At 41.0% G+C, this 23,101-nt stretch overlaps 1 protein-coding gene across 2 annotated transcripts in view; it reads right to left on the minus strand.

Moving 5' to 3' along the window:
- Positions 1–23,101, minus strand: part of LOC132867264 (protein disulfide-isomerase TMX3-like) — a 57,348-nt gene that overhangs the window by 22,091 nt on the left and 12,156 nt on the right. For both annotated transcript variants that reach the window (XR_009650727.1, XM_060900062.1), the window contains exons 8-10: positions 15,216–15,293; positions 10,453–10,519; positions 6,824–6,922 (exon numbers count right to left, since the gene is read on the minus strand). Coding sequence is in view for 1 of the 2 variants with exons in the window: in XM_060900062.1 (XP_060756045.1) it covers positions 6,824–6,922; positions 10,453–10,519; positions 15,216–15,293 (244 nt within the window). In the remaining variant the exon portion in view is untranslated. The remainder of the gene's footprint in view (positions 1–6,823; positions 6,923–10,452; positions 10,520–15,215; positions 15,294–23,101) is intronic.

Below are 23,101 nucleotides of genomic sequence, written 5' to 3' on the forward strand. Positions count from 1 at the left end.
GCTTAAGGCTGAGGTTAAGCCTAGCCAGAGCATGAACAAACCTAAACACCTGGTTTGGGTAATGATGAGTGCAAATGGTGCGATAGAAATGGTCAGCTGTTCCTGCATTGGGAACATTGCATTGTTAGGGAAATCCTGCAGTCCTTAAGCAGCTATCATCTGGAAGGTAGACTGTGTCAGAGTAGAGCAATTGTATTGGTTCACTAAAAATGTAATGTCTATATATTGTAAGTTGCTTTGGACAAAAGTGTCTGCCGAATATCATAACTATATGAACCATAAGCACCCAGCTCTAGTCTAACAGAACTCTACCAGCCGACTGTACTATGATGTCTCTTGTATAGGTTCAAGAAGCAAAAGCTCAGTCAGAGAAGCACAGGCTAACCATTTTAATGCAGACGCAAATGCCGTCAAACTTTGGAAACAATAAACATACCATACTTAAATAATTCCTTGTCTATGTATTTGTCCAAGCTTCTTCACTATGCTGATCATTCCACATATTGGATGGTACTTGTAGGCTATTTGTTTATACTAGTACTTTAGCACTGGTCGCTCTTGGCTACCTCAGCTACATGCACTTATTGTTAGTCACTGAATAAAAATGCCAGCTAAATGACTAATGTAGCATAATGTTTGAATAATGTACAATATCTCAACAACAATAACACAGGGGCAGCACGGTGGTGTAGTGGTTAGCGCTGTCGCCTCACAGCAAGAAGGTCCGGGTTCAAGCCCCGTGGCCGGCAAGGGCCTTTCTGTGTGGAGTTTGCATGTTCTCCCCGTTTCCTCCGGGTGCTCCGGTTTCCCCCACAGTCCAAAGACATGCAGGTTAGGTTAACTGGTGACTCTAAAATCAGACCTGGGCATTTTCCGGCCCGCGGGCCACATCCGGCCCTATGGTTCATTCTGACCGGCCCGCGTAAGGTTAATTAGAAATTACAAAATAAACGTATTTTCTAATTTTACCTCATGCATGGACTGAATGTGCACTGCTTTTATTTTGAAGTTGTGTTCAACAAAAACGCAATGCGCACGACATGAACATGACATGAAATCCCACGAAACCTAATCCCGCGATAACTACTTCCATAATTTGTCCAGACCAACCACAAACTTGTACATCATCCTTCAAACGGTCCAGCCAATCACATAGTGTGATGTCACCAGCAGGCGCCGGAGCCCGAGCCGATCTGTAGATCTGACACCTACACCGAATCGACACGGCATCATTATTATAATATGATGTATCTTGCTTGATATGTGGAGTAGAAAGACAATATTGTGATGTCTTTATTGTGTTTTGGGGTGAATGTGACTGGAAAAAAAAAAAAGGGGTACAAACGTTAACATTTTGTTAACCATTGTTTTGGGAAATTTGATTGAATAAATTACATTGTAAGGCAACCTCGTTTTTTCCATACTCTTACCAGTCTTAGCAGCTTGTAAAAACAAATGTTATTTACTGCTTTATATAAAGAAATACAATTAATATTATGCAGAATTTAGTTCAGCCTTTTGGTCCGGCCCTCCACAAAATTCTGTTGCTCATGTGGCCCCATGGAAAAAATAATTGCCCATCCCTGCTCTAAATTGAGCGTAGGTGTGAATGGTTGTCTGTGTCTATGTGTCAGCCCTGTGATGACCTGGCGACTTGTCCAGGGTGTACCCCACCTTTCGCCCGTAGTCAGCTGGGATAGGCTCCAGCTTGCCTGCGACCCTGTAGAACAGGATAAAGCAGCTACAGATAATGAGATGAGACAATAACACAGAATTAATGTTGTTGATTCAGGTCCAGAATGCAGTGGTGAGTGGAAAGACAGGAATCACATGTACAGATAAGCAGCATATGGTGCTGGATAATAAGTCTTGCAAGTCAGTTTGTGCTCAAAACAGATTCCATTCATAAAATCTTTAAGCTTTCACAAGTTGTTTGTGCACCCGAGAATGGCACACGCTGAACCAGAAAGACACACAATTTAAAAAAAAAGACGTTATCCTCTGACTAAAACATAGTTGTTGTAGCTAGCTCTGCTCGGCTACTTTCGGCTCCCTCAGCCTCTGCTGCTTAGGTAAACCGGAAATCAAAGACCAGCATCTGGGAGAGGTGGGTGTCATGGCAAAAGCCATGGATAAAAGGCAGGGCCTTTTTCTTGGGTGTGAGAAAGGCCTTATATAGCGCCTTTCTCCTCACACCCAAGGTCACTTTACAATTTTGGAGAAAAAGTGTACCAAAAGAGGTCAGGATGCAACTCCAGTGGCGTAGCTGCCCACAATCCCACCAAAAGGCACACAAAGGTATGTCCCACACCACCTGCACAGCTGCCACAGGGCAACGTCGCTCGGAACACCGCACCATGGACCCAGAAAGTGAGCACACAAGCACCACTGCACAGAGCGCTGGGCAACTCCAATGTTAAAAAGAACAATGAGCTCACTGCAGTCCATAGCGAGGAGCACAGGCATCACTCATGGCAGACCAAGGCCTGAAGGAAACCGACACCCAAAAGTGGGTCTGGAACCATGGCACAACAGGAGAGAGGACTCCAGACTCGCTTTTGGAGTAGTTCATGACTTTGGTAAAATCTGGCATTCCAGTGGTTTTCGCTGAACTGACAGCAAACCTCTCTAATGATACGCTCATCTCAGACCTCATTCACACTTGTACTTTACCATCACAATTAGCCACAGTTGAAGTTAAAGGCATGACTCTGGGGAAAATAAACAGGATAAGGGTAATGCCCTTGCTGATGAGGTGGCAAAGTTGGCAGCTAGAAAGGGTTCACCATATCCTTATACCTTAACTAATACTGTTGGGTTGGTTTTTTTTTTCTTCGATGTTCTTAAATACGCTCACTCCTACTAGAATTAACCTTAAAATTCTCCAAGTGTCACCCATGTCCGATGGTCTGAAGCACTGGGCTTCAGAGGAAATGTTTTGTCGATGACTGTGGTCTCCTATGTGATAAACATACTCGTTTAGCTCTTCCCAAGTCTGTCTTTCCTTTTCTCATGCGTCATTTTCATCATATTTCTCATGTTGCCTGAAGAGGGTTAAGAAAGATGATAAACGATCAATACTGTATAATAAAAGTGCACAGTTTGTAATTCAGTATTTGGGTCAGTGTTTGTTTTATTTGTCTGGCTAAGTATATTGCACATACTCAGGATTACAGTGGTGCTTGAAAGTTTGTGAACCCTTTAGAATTTTCTATATTTCTGCATAAATATGACCTAAAACATCATCAGATTTTCACACAAGTCCTAAAAGTAGATAAAGAGAACCCAGTTAAACAAATGAGACAAAAATATTATACTTGGTCATTTATTTATTGAGGAAAATGATCCAATATTACAGATCTGTGAGTGGCAAAAGTACGTGAACCTCTAGGATTAGCAGTTAATTTGAAGGTGAAATTAGAGTCAGGTGTTTTTAATCAATGGGATGACAATCAGGTGTGAGTGGGCACCCTGTTTTATTTAAAGAACAGGGATCTATCAAAGTCTGATCTTCACAACACGTTTGTGGAAGTGCATCATGGCACAAACAAAGGAGATTTCTGAGGACCTCAGGAAAAGTGTTGTTGATGTTCATCAGGCTGGAAAAGGTTACAAAACCATCTCTAAAGAGTTTGGACTCCACCAATCCACAGTCAGACGGATTGTGTACAAATGGAGGAAATTCAAGACCATTGTGACCCTCCCCAGGAGTGGTCGACCAACAAAGATCACCCCAAAAGCAAGGCGTGTAATAGTCAGTGAGGTCACAAAGGACCCCAGGGTAACTTCTAAGCAACTGAAGGCCTCTCTCACATTGGCTAATGTTAATGTTCATGAGTCCACCATCACGAGAACACTGAACAACAATGGTGTGCATGGCAGGGTTGCAAGGAGAAAGCCACTGCTCACCAAAAACATTGCTGCTCATCTGCAGTTTGCTAAAGATCACGTGGGCAAGCCAGAAGGCTATTGTAAAAATGTTTTGTGGACGGAGGAGACCAAAATATAACTTTTTGGTTTAAATGAGAAGCGTTACTGTATGTTTGGAGAAACGAAAACACTGTATTTGAGCATAAGAACCTTATCCCATCTGTGAAACATGATGGTGGTAGTATCATGGTTTGGGCCTGTTTTGCTGCATCTGGGCCAGGACGGCTTGCCGTCATTGATGGAACAATGAATTCTGAATTACACCAGCGAATTCTAAAGGAAAATGTCAGGACATCTGTCCATGAACTGAATCTCAAGAGAGGGTGGGTCCTGCAGCAAGACAACGACCCTAAGCACACAAGTCGTTCTACCAAAGAATGGTTAAAGAGGAATAAAGTTAATGTTTTGGAATGGCCAAGTCAAAGTCCTGACCTTAATCCAATCGAAATGTTGTGGAAGGACCTGAAGCGAGCAATTCATGTGAGGAAACCCACCAACATCCCAGAGTTGAAGCTGCTCTGTACGACGGAGGAATGGGCTAAAATTCCAAGCCGGTGTGCAGGACTGATCAACAGTTACCGGAAACATTTAGTTGCAGTTATTGCTGCACAAGGGGGTCACACCAGATACTGAAAGCAAAAGGTTCACATTCTTTTGCCACTCACAGATATGTAATCATGGATCATTTTCCTCAATAAATAAATGACCAAGTATAATATTTGTGTCTCATTTGTTTAACTGGGTTCTCTTTATCTACTTTTAGGACTTGTGTGAAAATCTGATGATGTTTTTGGTCATTTATGCAAAAATATAGAAAATTCTAAAGGGTTCACAAACTTTCAAGCACCACTGTATGTGTATGCATTTATATAGTGGTCCATTTTCATATTACTGCAAAAAATATTGCACTTGATTAAACTTATGAATTTAATAAACTGATATTTTCCACTGTAAATACTTGAGGTACAACCTTAACAACCCAATATGCAGGTTGATTTATTTTCTGTTATCCAAGTTAATAAATTATTATACAACTTTATTAGGCCTATACAATGGACGATTATTAGTAGTAATAGCATCAATAACATTATTATGCAAAATTAATATGCATTTCTTGGTTTACTTCAATATGATAAACAAATTGAGTCTCATGTTGGGTCGCAACTTGAGGTCCAAAATAAAATGTGGGTCCTGAAGCAAAAATCAGTTGAGAAATCACTGTTCTAATAATTCTAGTTTCTTTTCATGCTTCATTACCAAAAGGTCTTAAAGATGAATGATGCAGAATCTGGGAATGACATCTAATTGCATTAATATGTTTTGTACTACGAGTAATTTACACTAGTCAGTAAGTTTATAGTTATTAAACGTGCACATTATAATAAACTATAGCATTAAACGTGCACTTTTAAACAGCAAATCATGATTCTAGTGACCAATAGACAGTGGATCTATATTTAATAATAATAATAATAATAATAAAAAAAAAAAAATAAAAATAAAAAAAAACACAGAATGGCGTGTCAGAGCGCTCAGTTTTCAGTGTTAGTAACTATCCATTTATAAGGTAAAATATATTAAATGACATCAAATAACATGCACTAAAGAGCCTACACAAATTTATATTGTACCTAGTGTGGCTTTACAGTGACCAAAAACAATTTAGAATCACAGACTAAGTCCTTTATTGCACGCTTCCAGTGAAACACATTTCAACTATGCACATTCTCAACTACATGCTACGTACCACATACCTGCCAGTAATCCAGGGGATTACAGATCGTCCACTGGTGGAGTCAGGCTGTAATCAAACCTCAACCCACCAAAGCCTTGTTCACTAATTTTGGGAACAAATTGGCTGGCTGTACAGGCAGCGTTAAGAGGAATATTTGAGGATGGGTCCTGTAATAGCATAGCATGGAGTGGACCATGCAGTGTTGGCTGGGGAAGTGCTGCCTGAGCCATCAAAGTCGGCTCTGAATCTGGGAGACAGATGGTGGGAAGTGCCCCCACACCCTAGCCTTTGAGGGATTTTCCCTTTGAGTCGGCCTTCAACCAAGTTAAATGAATTCATGGTCAATGAAACCACTGAACCATATCGTGGTCCATATCTATTGGCGGCCAGGCATTTGTGGCGATGTGCAGCATATCGCGAATGTCAGTGGATTCATAAGCTGACCATCCCAAAAGCCACTGCATCCCTTCCATTGATTGAGGTCCACTTCAAACGAACAGGATGGACCTAATCGGCCCATTAGAAGGGAATGCATGAGGGAATCAATTTTGGCGTGGCCGAAATCACTCACTACATAGTAACCTATATAGTGAGTTCGCCATTTTGTAGTGCTGTCCGACCGAATGTATAGAGAGAATCATTACTGATCAACAGTTACCGGAAACATTTAGTTGCAGTTATTGCTGCACAAGGGGGTCACAAACACCAGATACTGAAAGCAAAGGTTCACATACTTTTGCCACTCACAGATATGTAATATTGGATCATTTCTCAATAAATAAATGACCAAGTATAATATTTGTGTCTCATTTGTTTAACTGGGTTCTCTTTATCTACTTTTAGGACTTGTGTGAAAATCTGATGTTTTCGGTCATATTTATGCAGAAATATAGAAAATTCTAAAGGGTTCACAAACTTTCAAGCACCACTGTAGTCCTTTATATCAAATTCCCGAGATAGTGAGTGATTTCGGGGACAGGGCTGGATTTTTTTTTGTGTGTGTGTGTGTGTGTGTGTGTGTGAGAGAGAGAGACAGACATATACCAGTAGATCACAGTGTTAAAAGTACAACTCGTCAGTATGATTTGTATACAAATCACATCCCTACACATAATATAATGAAACCAATATGATGTATGTTGTGATGCAGGGCAATACCAGTCTCCCCCAGCTCATAGAGTATGAAGCCATCAATCTGCATGTAACTTTGGAAACGTTCCCTGTTCACCCAGGATGCCAAGCTGCCATCTTCATACTCTATAAATCCCAAAAATGAAAGCGGATTATAAACCAGCAAACAAATCATCAGCTCTATTAGTCTGACATGGCATAAACAGTTTCCATGTAAAGCACAGCGTTTTAAACAGCATAAGAAATTCTCACTCGTGCAGTCAAGTCAGACTGAGGCCCTGTCCACACGGCAACGGATTCAGGTGAATCTGATAAAATCGTTTATCGTTTCGGCCTGCGTCCACACGGCACCGGCGTTTTGGGTGCCCCAAAACGAAATCTTTTGAGAACGGGTTCCAGAGTGGAAAAATCTGGCAATGGCGCCGTTGCGAAGTCGTCTGGATGAGTAGAACAGATTTCTTTGCGATGACGTCACAACCACATGACCGTCAGTGCTTCACGCCAGGTAGAAGTGTAACGAACTCGATGCGAGTTGTCAACAAATCCTATAACTTGGTTCATGAAACGCGCTTACAGAATATTTTCACTGTGAATATTTATTGTGTAATGGTGCAAAGTGAGAGAGAGAGAGAGAGAGAGAGAGAGAGAGAGAGAGAGAGAGAGAGAGAGAGAGAATAGCCCTTAGGGCAGTCTTTAGTCCAAACACTGCAGAAGTACTGAGTATAACCAAACCGCGCACCGCCCGTGCGCTTTCCAAAAACAAAAACAATCCCGCCAGCAAAAATAGGAAAAAAAAAAGAAAAAAGGAGCCATCTCACCTCTTCAGATGTTGGTTTAAGTCTGACAATACATTCCTCAAAAAGGGCGTAGAAGAACAAAGTAATCCATCAACGTGTAGCATTCAATTTATTATGGACCATTAAATAATTCTGGAGGATATCAGAACGTTGGCGTACCGGCTTCCATCTACCCCCGTTCATTCCTCTTTCTGTGTCTTTCGTTTTACGCTACTGATTAATAATCAAAACTTTATGTGGCTGATGCTACAGAAGAAGGGGTTTATGCGCATGCGTCTACTTCTTCTATTGTTCTGGTGTCTCCGATGGGACCGTCTTACAGCACACGTAGAGGTGTGGCATATGTATTGCATCATTTTCAGCAAGCGTTGTGTTGCCATATGAACCTGATATTTTACTGATCCGTTGCCCATGTGGACGCGATATTTAAAAAAAAAAATCTCGTTGCCGTTGTCGTGTGGATGTAGCCTGAAACTTCACTCTTAACTTGTAGACAGATGTTTTTTTCTGACAAGGTTTCGGGACTCAATTATCAAACTGGATACAAATGGATTCATATAGTTAGTTTTTTCTTTTTTATCAGACATCTAGTTTTTAGGTTTGTTTACCTGACATGTTTCGACGTACGACTGTCGTCTTCCTCAGAGTGTCACCGGATGTTATTGGTGACGCATCTTTTATCAGCCGATGTTTCCGAAGGCGTGGCCTTCCTGTCTGGTTTGACAGGTCGGTCACGCCTCCTACTGTCTGTTCGTCCCCTGCAAGATGGCACTCCAGGTATGGGAGAGCATGTATGCTCCTCATCCCGGTTGATGGTCCTCGGACTTCGCTTACGGATCTCCATGGCCTCCCTGATCCAGCGCTGGTGTTTATTATCTTCTGTGCGGATGACTCTGGCATTCCCCCAGTCCATAATATGATTTTCCCTTTTGCAGTGATCTGTTATGGCTGACATAATTTTCCTGTTGTGCCTTTTCTTTTATTGTTCGGGTTTGTCTTGTAGCTGTCTCCTTTTCGCATTCTTTCTTATGTTCATTTTTCCTTGTGTGTGAACATAAAGAGTGCGAAAAGGAGACAGCTGCAAGACAAACCCGAACAATAAAAGAAAAGGCACAACAGGAAAATTATGTCAGCCATAACAGATCACTGCAAAAGGGAAAATCATATTATGGACTGGGGGAATGCCAGAGTCATCCGCACAGAAGATGATAAACATCAGCGCTGGATCAGGGAGGCCATGGAGATCCGTAAGCGAAGTCCGAGGACCATCAACCGGGATGAGGAGCATACATGCTCTCCCATACCTGGAGTGCCATCTTGCAGGGGACAAACAGACAGTAGGAGGCGTGACCGACCTGTCAAACCAGACAGGAAGGCCACGCCTTCGGAAACATCGGCTGATAAAAGATGCGTCACCAATAACATCCGGTGACACTCTGAGGAAGACGACAGTCGTACGTCGAAACATGTCAGGTAAACAAACCTAAAAACTAGATGTCTGATAAAAAAGAAAAAACTAACTATATTTAATATATGACATAATGAACGTAATTGAAAGACAAATGGATTCTTTTTTTTTTTTTAACAAGTATTTAAACAAGAAATTTGGTATGGACAAAAATCCAGTAATTTCAGAAAATATACGTTTGTCCTACTCCTGTTCCCCAGGGTGTGTAAATTTACCCAGAAGACAAATAAATGTAAACTTTGATTAAATCACTTTCAAATCATATATTTATGATCATAAATGACAATGCACTTTTATCTACAAATTATACTGTCAAGTGTAAGTAGTTTGTACATCTCTTACATGCAGACATTTCATAAAACCTGTTAAAACCAGTTATTTTAATATCAGTGTCGTGAACTAAAAAAAAATATCCTATATGAAAAGAAAAAGGACGGGCAGAGGGGTTGTCTAAGGCCCGGTCCCACAATACCGATAACTATAAATAAATGGGTCCCCTGCAGTTTATGTGGTTGGTGATCACACCAGACCGATAACGATACCTAAAGCCCAGGTCTGGGTTTATCGGTATTGGTGTGTTTGCTTCTGGAGCCATTTTTCCAGGCCTGGACCTGGTCCAATAAAACATCTGACCAATCAGGTAATTGTTTACATGTGACGTTGTCTGAGCACGTGCTATTCTCCCCAGGCATCCTTATTGCATCAAGTCATGGAATACAGATTCACAGAAAATAAAAAGCTATAATACAAAGCACGGATCTTTTATTCACAGATGTGTGATATTTTCTGTGAAGTATCAAGAGTAAATTAATAAAGTAAACATATACATACAGGGAAGATATTTTAATTATGAACATCAGCACTCCAAACATTTAGCTGTTTTAGACTTCTTAATTCTTTATCCGTGGTTCATCATCTGTAACAGACTGAAACGTCCGTGACCAGTCTAAATTATTAGCATCCGTATTAAAATCTGTAACCACTCCGTATTTTGTATCCTTTTTAATTAGATTTCCGTAGTCCGTGACTTACGGTATCTGTATTTTGTCAACTACTGGAGTGTGTGCATGGGTTGTTTTGAAATGCAAGCTGTACAGTATGACCTGGAATAATGTGCTACTACTTGGGGAAGGGGGGGGGGGGGAATCCACGACTAATTTGCATGCATTTATGCATTTCCCTGAGTGGCAGGACCAAGCGATCAGCACATCTACATGTAAATAGCAGGAAACGGAAGCTGAAATTGAGATGTATTGTCTCGTTCATATTTTGATCTCAAACACAAACGTGTCTTTTCAGTGTATAGCGCCTTGATGTTCCAATACTTTTGGAAACTACTGATTTCAAATTCCCTTTGTTCACTTCCATTTGCCTGAAGACTAAACACTCACCGTCATAAGTGAAGTAGGTCCCATCCTTGAACACAACTACGGAGGGCAGTTCAGACAGTGTCATATACTGCAAGGGAAAAAAAAAAATTTGGTTACAAAACAGAAGGAAAAAAATAAAAATAAAAAAACAATAAAAAAACACACCCCACCACACATGCCAGATGCCTAAATACCTTCAGTGAGTTCTCCACTTCAGTGTGTCAGCAGCTTAAGAACAGCGTTTGATTTGATAAGAGTAAGGTTTCCCCCCCCACACACACAGTTCCAAAAGTCACACACAGACACAAATACTTTATGGTATTAAATTGCATTCTATAAAGCCACAGCACTCGGGGTGTAACGATATACAAAATTCATACTGATATGGTGGGGTCTCAATACAATATTTTTTGCTTTATGAAAAACGTAAGCATTACATGAATATATGACTTTGGTTTCCATTTTCAATTTATTTAAAAACAGTCAACATTAAAAAGTACAAAAGTTGAAACTTAAATGATAGCTGTTGTGTGATCCATTCAGAACTTAAGCAACATATTTATTCTATCCACATTTCACTGGATAAGAGCAATTGCATGCTCCGAATGGCTACTGTACACTACTAGGCTATCAGCTTATATACCGTGAGTAGAGAAAAACAAAATGGTGGAGTGTGTTGCTGAACCAAATGAGGACGAAATAAAAACTACTCGAAAACAAAAACCCCAAAAATACAAAAAGAAAGGCAGCAAAATATGGAATAAAAGTATTTGATGGTACGAAATTATTTTTTATTTTTCAATAATAATAATAATAATAATAATAATAATAATAACATTTTTCACAAACTGCTAACGTCATTTCACCGGTTTGTTTACATTCTAAGCGGAAAGGATTTTGTTGGATGTTTTGTATAGTTTTTAATATATCAAATTTGCAAAAAATAAACAAAAAATGTTCAGTTTCTCAAAATCCAGTGAATATAATGTGGATGTAATAAAAGTTATTCCACTAAATTATAAAACATATACATGTAAAAAATAAAAAACTAAAACGCAAATAAAAGTTAATATATAAACAAAACATTTAAAAAAAAAAAAAAAAAAAGAAGTTATTCCACTCGGTGCTACGCGCCTCGTCGGCTATCAGCTCACGTACGACTCGATTTCGTGGAATAACAGTTATATAGAATGTAACAAAGGTAAACATGGCCAAGTCGTTCCTGGAGTGGCTCATGAGGGGGCTGTAGCATGGGGCTTTTCCCATTCTGATGTTCGTTAGGAGTGCTGTAGGAGTCACGTAGCTCTCTGTAGCAGTAGACGTGCTGTTGAATCCTGTGTTCTTCACTAATCAATCACTACAGTGATCAGTGAGACTGAATGAGAAATGAGAGTTTACTGTGCACACGTGCATGTGTGTGCGTTGTATTAGCTGTATGTATTAGTGTTGTTTATTGACCTCTTTTAAAGCTTTCCATGGTTTGTTTCCAGAGTATGGATCTGAATTAATAGCACCCCATCAAACAGCAAGACCTCCGTGATCATCTGACCAAGGCTTACTTGCTTTTCCAAAGTCCAGACTAAAGACCAAAGAAAATGAAGCGTTCTCTGTGATGGCTCCTTGACTTTGGAACAGCTTACCTCCAAAAGTATTAGGTCAAATATAATTTATTATTCTGCATTTGGAGATGCTCCAGGTTCTTAATGTCTTCATATATATAAAAAATAAATAACACACCGTGACCGAGGTCTTGAAAGTACTGAGTGAGGCCCTCTGGGCCGAGGTCAGTATTCAAGGCCGAGGTCACGGCATTTCACGATATGGACCGACCTTAAGCTGGTAAATAATATATTTATATTTTTCTTTACCAAATTCTAACAGAAAACGAGAGCGCCCGAAAGGGGAAAACCGAGGTGAGCTGCCATTTTGAATCCTCATTCATGGCTGTAACGTGAATTGCTTCTTCCTCGGTATACAAGTGCACTTCTATGGCAGGGAAAAAAAACTACATTTTGCCGCCTATGTAGTCCCCTATTTATACAAATAGGAGTCATTCAGGATTCAGCCATGCTTTTGCTCAGCGTTAGCAAATTACAGGTTTTTAGCTTTCTCCTGAAATGTTTTCTTTTATTTCTTCTTCCTCAGGGAAGTAAAACTCACTTTCGCTGTGAAGACTCTCGTTATCGCTATCCATGATGTAAAATTAATGCTATTCTCCTGAGAAATGCTGGCAAAAATTTATAAGATTTTTGATAAAAATCTTATAAATCTTATAAAAAAAAAAAAGATAAAATGTTGACAAAAAAATGCTACCATGTTTGTCGTTGTTGTGAACGAGCGAGTCGCCAGAGGCCCGTACCGTAGGATACGGACCTACTCACCAGCCAATCAGAGCGCAGGATTTGGACCGCGAAAAAAATAAATTTACTTATTTTCTTAATGTCTTTATGTCTTATAGACTTTAGTTTTAATATTACATGTTCCATATTTTTTCCTTAAATGTTTTTATAGCTTACAGCTTTTTTATATTTTCTTTTTTTTTGGACATTTTTCTGGAATGCCTTTACTTAAAATTTACCATTATGTGAAGCATTTTGTGCCCCTGGCATGAAAAACGCAATACAAATGAAGGTTAGTATTGCACGCATACAATATTTGGTGGATTCAACATCACTGAACAGCCTCCTTTATCATTACAGTCTACAATGAAACACTGAAATTAAATCAACAGCCTCATATCAAACAAAATGATACGTCATATATCATATCATTAGAGCCTGACTAAGCGAAAGGAATTAAAAAGCAGACAGGCGTTTGGAAAAAGGAATAATCTATTTCATAAAAAAAAAAAAACTATTAAGACAGTTCATATATGTAACAATTTTATTTATTTGTCAGATCCTTTTAGTCTTGATGGGCTAATGCACAAAGGCAACGAGGACAGTCTCACTATGCAATTATGAGCAGACACCAAACAGTGATCCTGGGGCAAGGGAGGATTTGTTTTCAAAGAAGATACATGCATAAAGGCAAGGCGATACTCTACAGGAGAGCTCTTCAGCAGGCTTGTACGTAGTATTCGAGTCCGACTCGTGCCCTAATTTTAAGGATTCGTGACTTGACTTGGATCTGAGCACTGATGACTCAGATTTGGACTCATGCATTAACTGCATTCGGACTCGTAAATTGGAGATGAGGATTCCGATTTTTAAAAATTTTTTTTCTAACATGCTATAATAATTTGGCAGAAGATTTTATATCTACATTAATTTTCATACTAATTTCGTGCAAGAGAATGCGCATTCACCTGTTCATACGTCATGTTCAGGAACAAACTAACGTTAATGGCGCTAAAATGCCTGGAGAGAAGCCCCTAGGATTGTCCGCTTTGCTTATACAGACTTCTCATGCAGTGGGGGGAAAAATGCCCTGCTATGTGTTCCATATGTAGAAGAACTATCGGGGAGATGCCGGGGACGACCTCGAACTTCAATCGTCATTTGGCAAGACCACGCCCAGAAAAGTAAGTGACACACTATGTTCATTGCTCTGTTGATAGTGGGCGGGGCTTGCTGTAGCCTATTAACTAAAACGGGGCAGTTGAGCAGTAACGTTAGTCCAATGCAATAGCAGAGACGGTTTCACATAAAGGCAGCAACAGCCGCTGTCAAATGGTGTGGTTAGAGTCTTGTTCTCGGACTCGACTCAAAATTTTCTTTAATGACTTGGACTTGAACACTGGGGACTCGAGACTGGACTCGGACTCGAGGTTTAGTGACTCGACTACAACACTGATGTTCATTGTTACCTAAAGTAGCTAAATTAATGTCAGTTTAATGCGTCAACAATATTCTATTCATATTTATTGCGGAGAGGTTTTTTTAAATACTAAATTAGCTTGTTTCAAATGTAAATTGTTTAATATGCATAACAAGGCAGTGTCTCTGAAACTATATCACTAAGCCCATGTTTACATTAGACCGTATCAGCGGATCATCAGATTAACGTTTTTAAAACGATTAGTGTGCACACAGCAACACCAATACACGATTTGCGTGCACACAGCAACACCAATACACGGATACGCTCGGCTCCGCAGGCATCCTGCGCTCCAAATCACTCCCCCCTGAACAGCGAGTGCCCTCTGGAGGGTGCGCACTCCGGCCCTGCGCAGCTCACAGAGCGCGCGAGTGAAGTGAACAAGCTGTGATTCGGGACTGAGCCGCTGTGTGTGTGATCCCAGCGCATATCACTTACCGCTTGCAAGTGGAAGGATGGCAAGCCTAAAGACAATCATAACTACACAATGGGCAGTATTTGCATCAGTATTTGCAGTATTTTCATACTTTTATACTCTTTAATGAAAGGTGATACAAGGCGGAAGTCCGCGCCGTTTTTCAGCAGTCGCGTCACATGACCAACGCCAGCGAATCAGGAAGGTGGAGGTCACAGTGACGTTGTCCAATGAGACGCCAGCTAGAGCTCAGCACAGCGTATCCGCGTATTCTGAATGTTTACACAGCACCGGAGCTGACACGATCTGGATTGAATACGTGGACGCTGGCGGATTCCCGTTTCCCGGCGTTTCCAGGCGGTTTAATGTAAACGGACAGTGCATCCGCGAAGAAAACGAGACAGATGCGGTCTAATGTAAACGTAGCCTCATAGTGTAATAGCATTCACAACATTTCTTATCATGGATTATGTTTTTGTGGAGTACCCTTAGTAAAAGCTTGTGAGGGGCTCATTGTGATACTTCTCATGAACTTGGAGTCAGATCTTACCTCTGGTACGATGTCCTCAGAAGCCGAGAAAAAGTAGGTGTAAACAATCAGTTCAGACGCCATGTCTATATACTTCTCCTGAAATCAGAAAACGGGCCAAAACACACACACACACACACCCCTTTCATGACCTTGTACTTACAGTGAGTGTACCAGCAATAGGTTTTGGATTTGTTTTATACAGTCTGTTTCCCTGTTTGTTTGTTTTTTAATTTGCAACTCTTTATACGTCGAATTAGCTTCTTTTGTTCTCAACAGTGAGTAAAGAAATCTCACTAAAACAGTCACAGCCACACACCATGCACATAATTTGCTCATCCATGTTGCTTCTACATAACTTATCCTTCTTTATTCAGACAGTTCACTTTGCTTGGTTAGCTCTCTTACAGGACCAAAAAATAGATACAGAAAAAAAAAAATATAAAATATTTGGACAGTGACAAACGTTTTATTTTAAGCTATCTACCCCTGTATATTGGAGTTTAAATTCAACAAGAAGATGGTCGTCTATATCCCCCACCCCATATACCAAGTTTCAAGATATTGTCACATTTTTCAGGTTCTGCTGCAGGAAACCAACCCTACCTCTTTACACTGACCTCAGCAGCCCATGGCATAAACCCACCGGACCTTTGGTCCAGGCGAGCTAAAATTTCTCACATTTCTTAGTATCAAAAGGCACATGTACATGACTTAATCAACACATACCAACTTTCAAGACCATAACACTCAGTTTTTAAGTTCTGCTCCGGAAACAAAACCTACCCCGAAGACTAACCTGAGAGACCAAGTCTGAAATTGTTTCCATGGAAACGTGAAAAAAATTACAATTTCATAGTATGAAAAGGCACATCTGCATCACCTTGTTAACATGGATACAAAGTTTTAAATCCGCATCATGAATAGTTTTGGATATATGCTCTGGAAATGAACATTGCTCTTAGAAACCAAGTCAAGACCTATTTTTTCAATGTAAAAATTTGAAAAATACTTTTTTTTCCCCCCCAAAATAGCAAAAGGCACCAGTTCACATGTTGCTTGATATGTATACAAAAGTTTCATGAAGAGATCTTCAGTAGTTTTAAAGATATGGCCCAGAAACAAAAACGTGACCGGACGGACAGCCGGACGGAACCAGCTTCTATATCCGCCGCCAAACTTCGTTTGGGCGGGGGATAAATAATGCAGTAATGTCATGCAGCACACAGCGGCAGTAAAAACCCAGAAGAGCATCTCCAGGGTAGAAACCCAGCACCAGTAGATACCACAAAAAGAAACACATAGGTATCAGTATTTTTTTTTTTCCTCTGAATCATCTGGTGGCGTAACATCATTTTATTATCGATTTGCCTGTGGCCAAGAAATGACTCATAAAAGGCCTTCATAAAAATAGGCCTCAGCTCCACTTCATTTAGACCTGCTGTTATTGACAACTTGCCAAGCAGAGCCGAACTGGGACAAAAACTCTCTTGTAATGCACACTTACCCACCGATTTATCAGGAACCCCTGTACGTCTGCTCATTCATGCAAATATCTAAAATCATCCACTAATAAGACAGCGGCTCTGTGTAAAAAAAAAAAAAAAAAAAAACGTAAGCAGGGTTCAATAGCTTAAATTAATGTTCGGACAAAATGAGAATGAGGGGGTAAGAAATTTAATCACAGTGACTTTGACTGTGGCGTGTTTGTGGGTGACAGACAGGGTGGTTTGAGAATTTCAGAAACGGTTGATCTCCTGGGATTTTCACACACACACACACACAAAACAGTCTAGAGAATTGTAAGGAAAAACAAAAAACGCCCAGTGAGCATAAGTTCTGTGAGCAGAAACCCCTTGCTGATGAGAGAGGTGGGAGGAGAATGCCCAGACTGGGATGAGGCAACAATCAGGCTAAAGCAACTCAAACTAAATTGACATTTCCTGAAAGAAATACTCGTGCTTGCAAAGCAAAAAATAAAACATTTATAGATAAATATAGAGAGACTAAGATCTTAATTAGCCACGCTGGCCCTCATGCTATCAATTGTTAACCAATACAAAGCAGATAGAGTCCAACTCACAGTCAGAGAAGACACAGGCTTCCAGTTGCTTCAAATCATATCAATAACTTACTCTACACAGCCCTTTTTAAGTCCAAGAGGACCCAAACTGCCGATTCAAAGACCACGGATTTCTGTCTAGATGTCATCTGTACAAAAATTAATTTACATATTAGGAAAGACACGAGAATTCACAAGATGTTTGTTAAACCCAGTCTGCCTGGCACCTTGCAACAGATGGCCCCCGAGACATAATGCTTGACTTTCCCTGGACTCAAACTAACCCCCAAGGAGAGGAGTCTCCCAGAGAACGAAGAACAATGAAGATTTTATGAACTGGCCACCCAGCTGAGTCGACACACTTTTCCACCTCGCTCAACGTTTTTATAAACCCTTTAACTATCGACTTTATGAAGCTTCATTTGTACCCACAAATGATATGCTGCAAGACTGAACAAGGAGTCACTTACATGTGCATGAACTCACGCACACGGAACGCGAGAACTCCGAAACGCTCCAGCCTTCTAAAGATTTATGAACACTTTCTCAGACCAACTTGAGCTGCGCTCTCATCTCATGGGCAGATAGATATAGTAGATGGATAAGTTAGCATGTTAGCCATTAGCACAGGTGTTCCAAATGAAGTGGCCAGTATGTTCATGATAAACTATCCCTCAAAACACTGCATGAAAATGGGGGAGAAAGAAAAAAAATTTTTCTTCATGCATTCCATCGAACATGGTTGACTTCCTGTTGGGCGGAGTCGCATATAACCACGTGAACTGTGATATGATGAAAGCGATGGTTAACTTCCGGTTGGGCAGAGGTCATACAAACCAGTGGGAAATATGTCTGACATGGTGAACAAAATCGTGAATATCAGACGAATTTTGTGGCAACTACAAAGATAAACTCATTCAGAAATGTTAGACCACTGGCCACGCCCAAGATAAATGGCCAAACACTAATAAAACGGTGAGGAGTGTACCAAATTTGAGTTTTCGTGCATTTCAAATGCACCAAATATGCATTTTTAAACTGCAGGGGAGGGGCGCTATGGAGCTGATGAGGCACACCTATGATGCATCGCAGTACCAAATCAAAAGTCGTCCAACCACAAACGCATGGGTCGTATATACCTTCTGGTAAATCCATACGTCTGAAGTTTATTCCAAAGAAATTTCATGGAAATCCGATGAAGCATTCAGTTTAGTGCTGCGTCTCAAGCGAATCAATTGTCCGCCGTTCTAAGTTTGTTTGAGATATTGACTATTCCTTCAGAATTTATCACCACCACATACAGTATGTCTGGAGTTTATACCAACCAAATTTCAAGAGTTCATTAAAAAAAAGTGAAAAATGCAAAAATTTCAAAATGGCTACCTTCCTTTTGGGCAGAGCGAAAACAAGCCAATGGGAAATGCGTCTGAAATCGTGAGGACAACGTCACCACCAAAATTCGTGAATATTGGATGAACTTTGTGCTGACCATAGTAACAAACTCATTCAGAAATATTAGGGGCATGATGGAGTCCACTGGCCACACCCAAGGCAAATCACCAAAGGATTACATTTTTCCCAAAATTTGATTTCATCTCATTATCTCTAGCCGCTTTATCCTGTTCTACAGGGCTGCAGGCAAGCTGGAGCCTATCCCAGCTGACTACGGGCGAAAGGCGGGGTACACCCTGGACAAGTCACCAGGTCATCACAGGGCTGACACATAGACACAGACAACCATTCACACTCACATTCACACCTACGGTCAATTTAGAGTCACCAGTTAACCTAACCTGCATGTCTTTGGACTGTGGGGGAAACCGGAGCACCCGGAGGAAACCCACGAGGACACAGGGAGAACATGCAAACTCCGCACAGAAAGGCCCTCGCCGGTCACGGGGCTCGAACCCGGACCTTCTTGCTGTGAGGCGACAGCGCTAACCATTACACCACCAACGTATGCGTTAAATTTCCTGAGTTTTCGTGCAGTCCAAAGACATGCATTTAAAACCTGGGGAGCACAAGGGAACTGATGAAGCATGCCTATGCTGAACTGCAGCATCAAATCAAGAATTGTGCCAAGAGTGTCAAGAGTTTTCAGCCATTATAAACCCCTCAAAACATTACATGAAAATTTTAAATAAAATCATGCTTTCGACCCAACATGGTCGACTTCCTGTTGGGCGGAGACAAATATAATCAAATGAACTGTCTGATATGTTGAAAGCAATGACTATACAAAATTTTGTAATAAAGCTCTACGTTAGTTTATTTATTTATTTTAAAGTATGATGCCCGTGCCAAAATTCTATAGTTTTCAAGTGTGGCAAATGCCTCAAAATCAATACTACTACTACTACTACTACTACTAATAATAATAATAATAATAATAAAACATAACAGCAAGCACAGGCCCTCGCACCTCTGGTGCAGTCACACCTCCAGGAAGATCACCAAATTAACACAACAATTAAGAGTTATTTTCTCTTTCTACTGCCAGAACCTAGTGACATACCAGAGAGTCAGTCGGTCTGGGCACATGGGTATCATGACGACTAACAATGACTAGGAGCAATATCGCCGAGATGGGTGAAAAATCCACCCTTTCTGTTGCCAGGTAGTGGCGCTATCTGAGAGTCTCACTCTGGTCATCATGTAAATTCGTCGTGTTGCCATCGTATCACCATTTTTATGATTTGCAAGATATCAAAAATCCCTTAGCAATTTAACATACGCAACATCTTGATAGCATCATCATGCATACCAAATTTGATACAACTCCAATCCATTGTCCAGGAGGAGTATAGCCGAGGTGGGTGGAAAAAAAAAAAAAAAAAAAAAGACCATTCTTTCTGTGGCCAGATGGTAGCGCGATACCAGGATGTCACTCTGGGCATGTGGAAATCATCATAACCATAATAATCAACCTGGGAAGTTTGTGCTGTATCAGGCAATGCATGGAGAACTGATGACGCATTCTTGTTTACATGGTGAGAAATTTATCATTTCACCAATTCAACAACTTGCAAGATATCAAAAACACCCTTTACAATTTAACATCAACTTCTTGACATTGTGTATATCAAATCTGACATGAAATCTGATTAACTGCCTAGGAGGAGGATTTCAAAATGTAACTTGCCAACACACACAAAATCCAAAATACCTCACTTCCTGTTGGGTGAGGCAAATCGTGTATATTACAAATGTCTTTGTCTTAGGGAAACCCACATATGCACCAAATTTGGTGCATGTATGTGAAACTGTATCCCAGGCACAAGACTCTACAAGACTCTAGTGACCATAATTGAGTTGCTATAGAGTCACTGGGTCACACCCGGGGCCAAAGCTCAGTCACTGAGTAACCGTTGCAAGCAATGATGCGTGCGCCAAATTTAATTGGTTTTTCACCCATAGGAACCACCTCAACAATGGTCCAGTCTTGAAGAAAAATCTCATCTCATCTCATTATCTCTAGCCGCTTTATCCTGTTCTACAGGGTCGCAGGCAAGCTGGAGCCTATCCCAGCTGACTACGGGCGAAAGGCGGGGTACACCCTGGACAAGTCGCCAGGTCATCACAGGGCTGACACAGACAACCATTCACACTCACATTCACACCTACGGTCAATTTAGGCTACATCCACACGACAACGGCAACGAGATGTTATTTAAAAATATATCGCGTCCAAATGGGCAACGATCAGTAAGATATCAGGTCCATATGGCAACGCAACGCTTGCTGAAAACGATGCAATACACATGCCACACCTCTAGGGGCGCTGTAAGACGGTCCCTTCGGAGACACCAGAACAATAGAAGTAGTAAGGACGCATGCACAAACTATTATGCGCGAGACTTCATATTAGCCACAAAGTCAGGAAAATCTGTTCGTAAAATTACATTATAATGACCAAATACAATGAAAAGTATTTTTCCAGTCTCACCTGTGAAAGGTAATTCCATGTGATCTCGTTTGGACGGCAAACCTGTTGGTACAGTTAAACGCAGCTAATCTTTATTCTCCGCTTTGACCTATCCAATATGGCGGCGAGGATGACGTATGATTCTACGCGGAAGGCGGCGTCTTTAATGGTCCGGAATAAATTGAATGCTACACATTGATGGATTAATTTGCTCTTCTACGCCCTTTTTGAGGAATGTATTGTAGGACTTAAACCCACATCTGAAGAGGTGAGATTGCTCCTTTTTTTCCCTATTTTTGCTGGCGGGATTGACTCTGCCCTAAGGGCAGAGTCTCTCTCTCACTTTGCACCATTACACAATAAATATTCACAGTGAAAATATTTTGTAAGCGCGGTTTCATGAACCAAGTTATAGGATTTGTTGACAACTCGCATCGAGTTCGTTACACTTCTACCCGGCGTGAAGCACTCACAGTCATGTGGTTGTGACGTCATCGTAAACAAATCTGTTCTACTCATCCAGACAACTTCGCAATGGCAACGTTGCCAGATCTTTCCACTCTGGAACCCGTTCTCAAAAAGATTGCGTTTTGGGCACCCAAAACGCCGGTGCCGTGTGGACGCCAGGCCTAAACGATAAGCAATTGTATCGGAGTCACCTGAATCCGTTGCCGTGTGGACAGGGCCTTAGAGTCACCAGTTAGCCTAACCTGCATGTCTTTGGACTGTGGGGGAAACCGGAGCACCCGGAGGAAACCCACGCGGACACGGGGAGAACATGCAAACTCCGCACAGAAAGGCCCTCGTCAGCCACGAGGCTCGAACCCGGACCTTCTTGCTGTGAGGCGACAGCGCTAACCACTACACCACCGTGCTGCCAATAATTATTATTATTATTATTAACTAGAGATACATATCCACAAGAAAATGCTGATATAATTGTGCCATAGCAGCAGATGGCCGTTCCACGACATTTAGGGATGCAGCCCCCAAGCTGTTTAATTCTCTCCCTCAGTGTCTTTGGGATTGTACATCTCTTCCCAAATTCAAAAATAAGCTCAAATCTGTTCTCTTCTCTCTATTATTCCTCCTCCTGATCACAGACTATTCTATTCCATCTTTTTCACTGCTTTGAGCTTGTCTGTTATCATAATGCTCATGTAAATTGTCATTGTGTTTTCTGTGTCTGCCGTCAGGTTTTCTTTTGGTCGATTTGCTTCCCTTTCTATGGAGAGCCATTACTTTGTAAAGCATCTTTGGGTTGATAAAAGGCACTATATAAATTAAAGGAAGACTGCCTTTCAGAGTTTAAGTGTAGGTCATAAAAAGAATTTTACCCGACATCCAGTTATTTTTGTTTAGTGGACCGAAAGCTACTGAATTCGAATCACAGACTTCCAATTTTATTAGTTTTTTTTTTTTTTTTAAATAGAACAGTTAATAAATTTAGGGCCACATGGCCCTAAATTCTCCGCTATTTTTTCCTGCTTCACCATGACCCAATTCAAGATACTGTGTCATGCTGGGCTTTCCCCATTCGCGCAAGGCATTGTGGGATACAAATTTGAAACAGGAGAGGAAAACGGAGGACGCAAATGAAACGTGAAAGACCGACTACAGTAACGGAAAGCGAGAAGAAAAGACGTCATGTTGCGAAGGACAGGAAACACAGGACCAAACTAATAAATATCGGCGGTCAGCGAGCACCTCGGTGTGATCATCTGTTCGTTTAGCGACAGAATGATGTAACGGTCAGTGCACGGTCAAGGTAAACCTGTAGATGGCAGTAATGCAACACTGTAGATGCCAGCTGCCGTAAAACCCAAAAGACGACGGTAAACCTGCGCACACGGACTTCCTCTGTCTGCTTGACTGCGCAAAGCGAGCGATTTCATGCACGTTATTTGCTAAGGAATCCCC

Source organism: Neoarius graeffei, chromosome 19, assembly GCF_027579695.1.
Source record: "Neoarius graeffei isolate fNeoGra1 chromosome 19, fNeoGra1.pri, whole genome shotgun sequence".
In the NCBI taxonomy this organism is placed as follows: domain Eukaryota; kingdom Metazoa; phylum Chordata; class Actinopteri; order Siluriformes; family Ariidae; genus Neoarius; species Neoarius graeffei.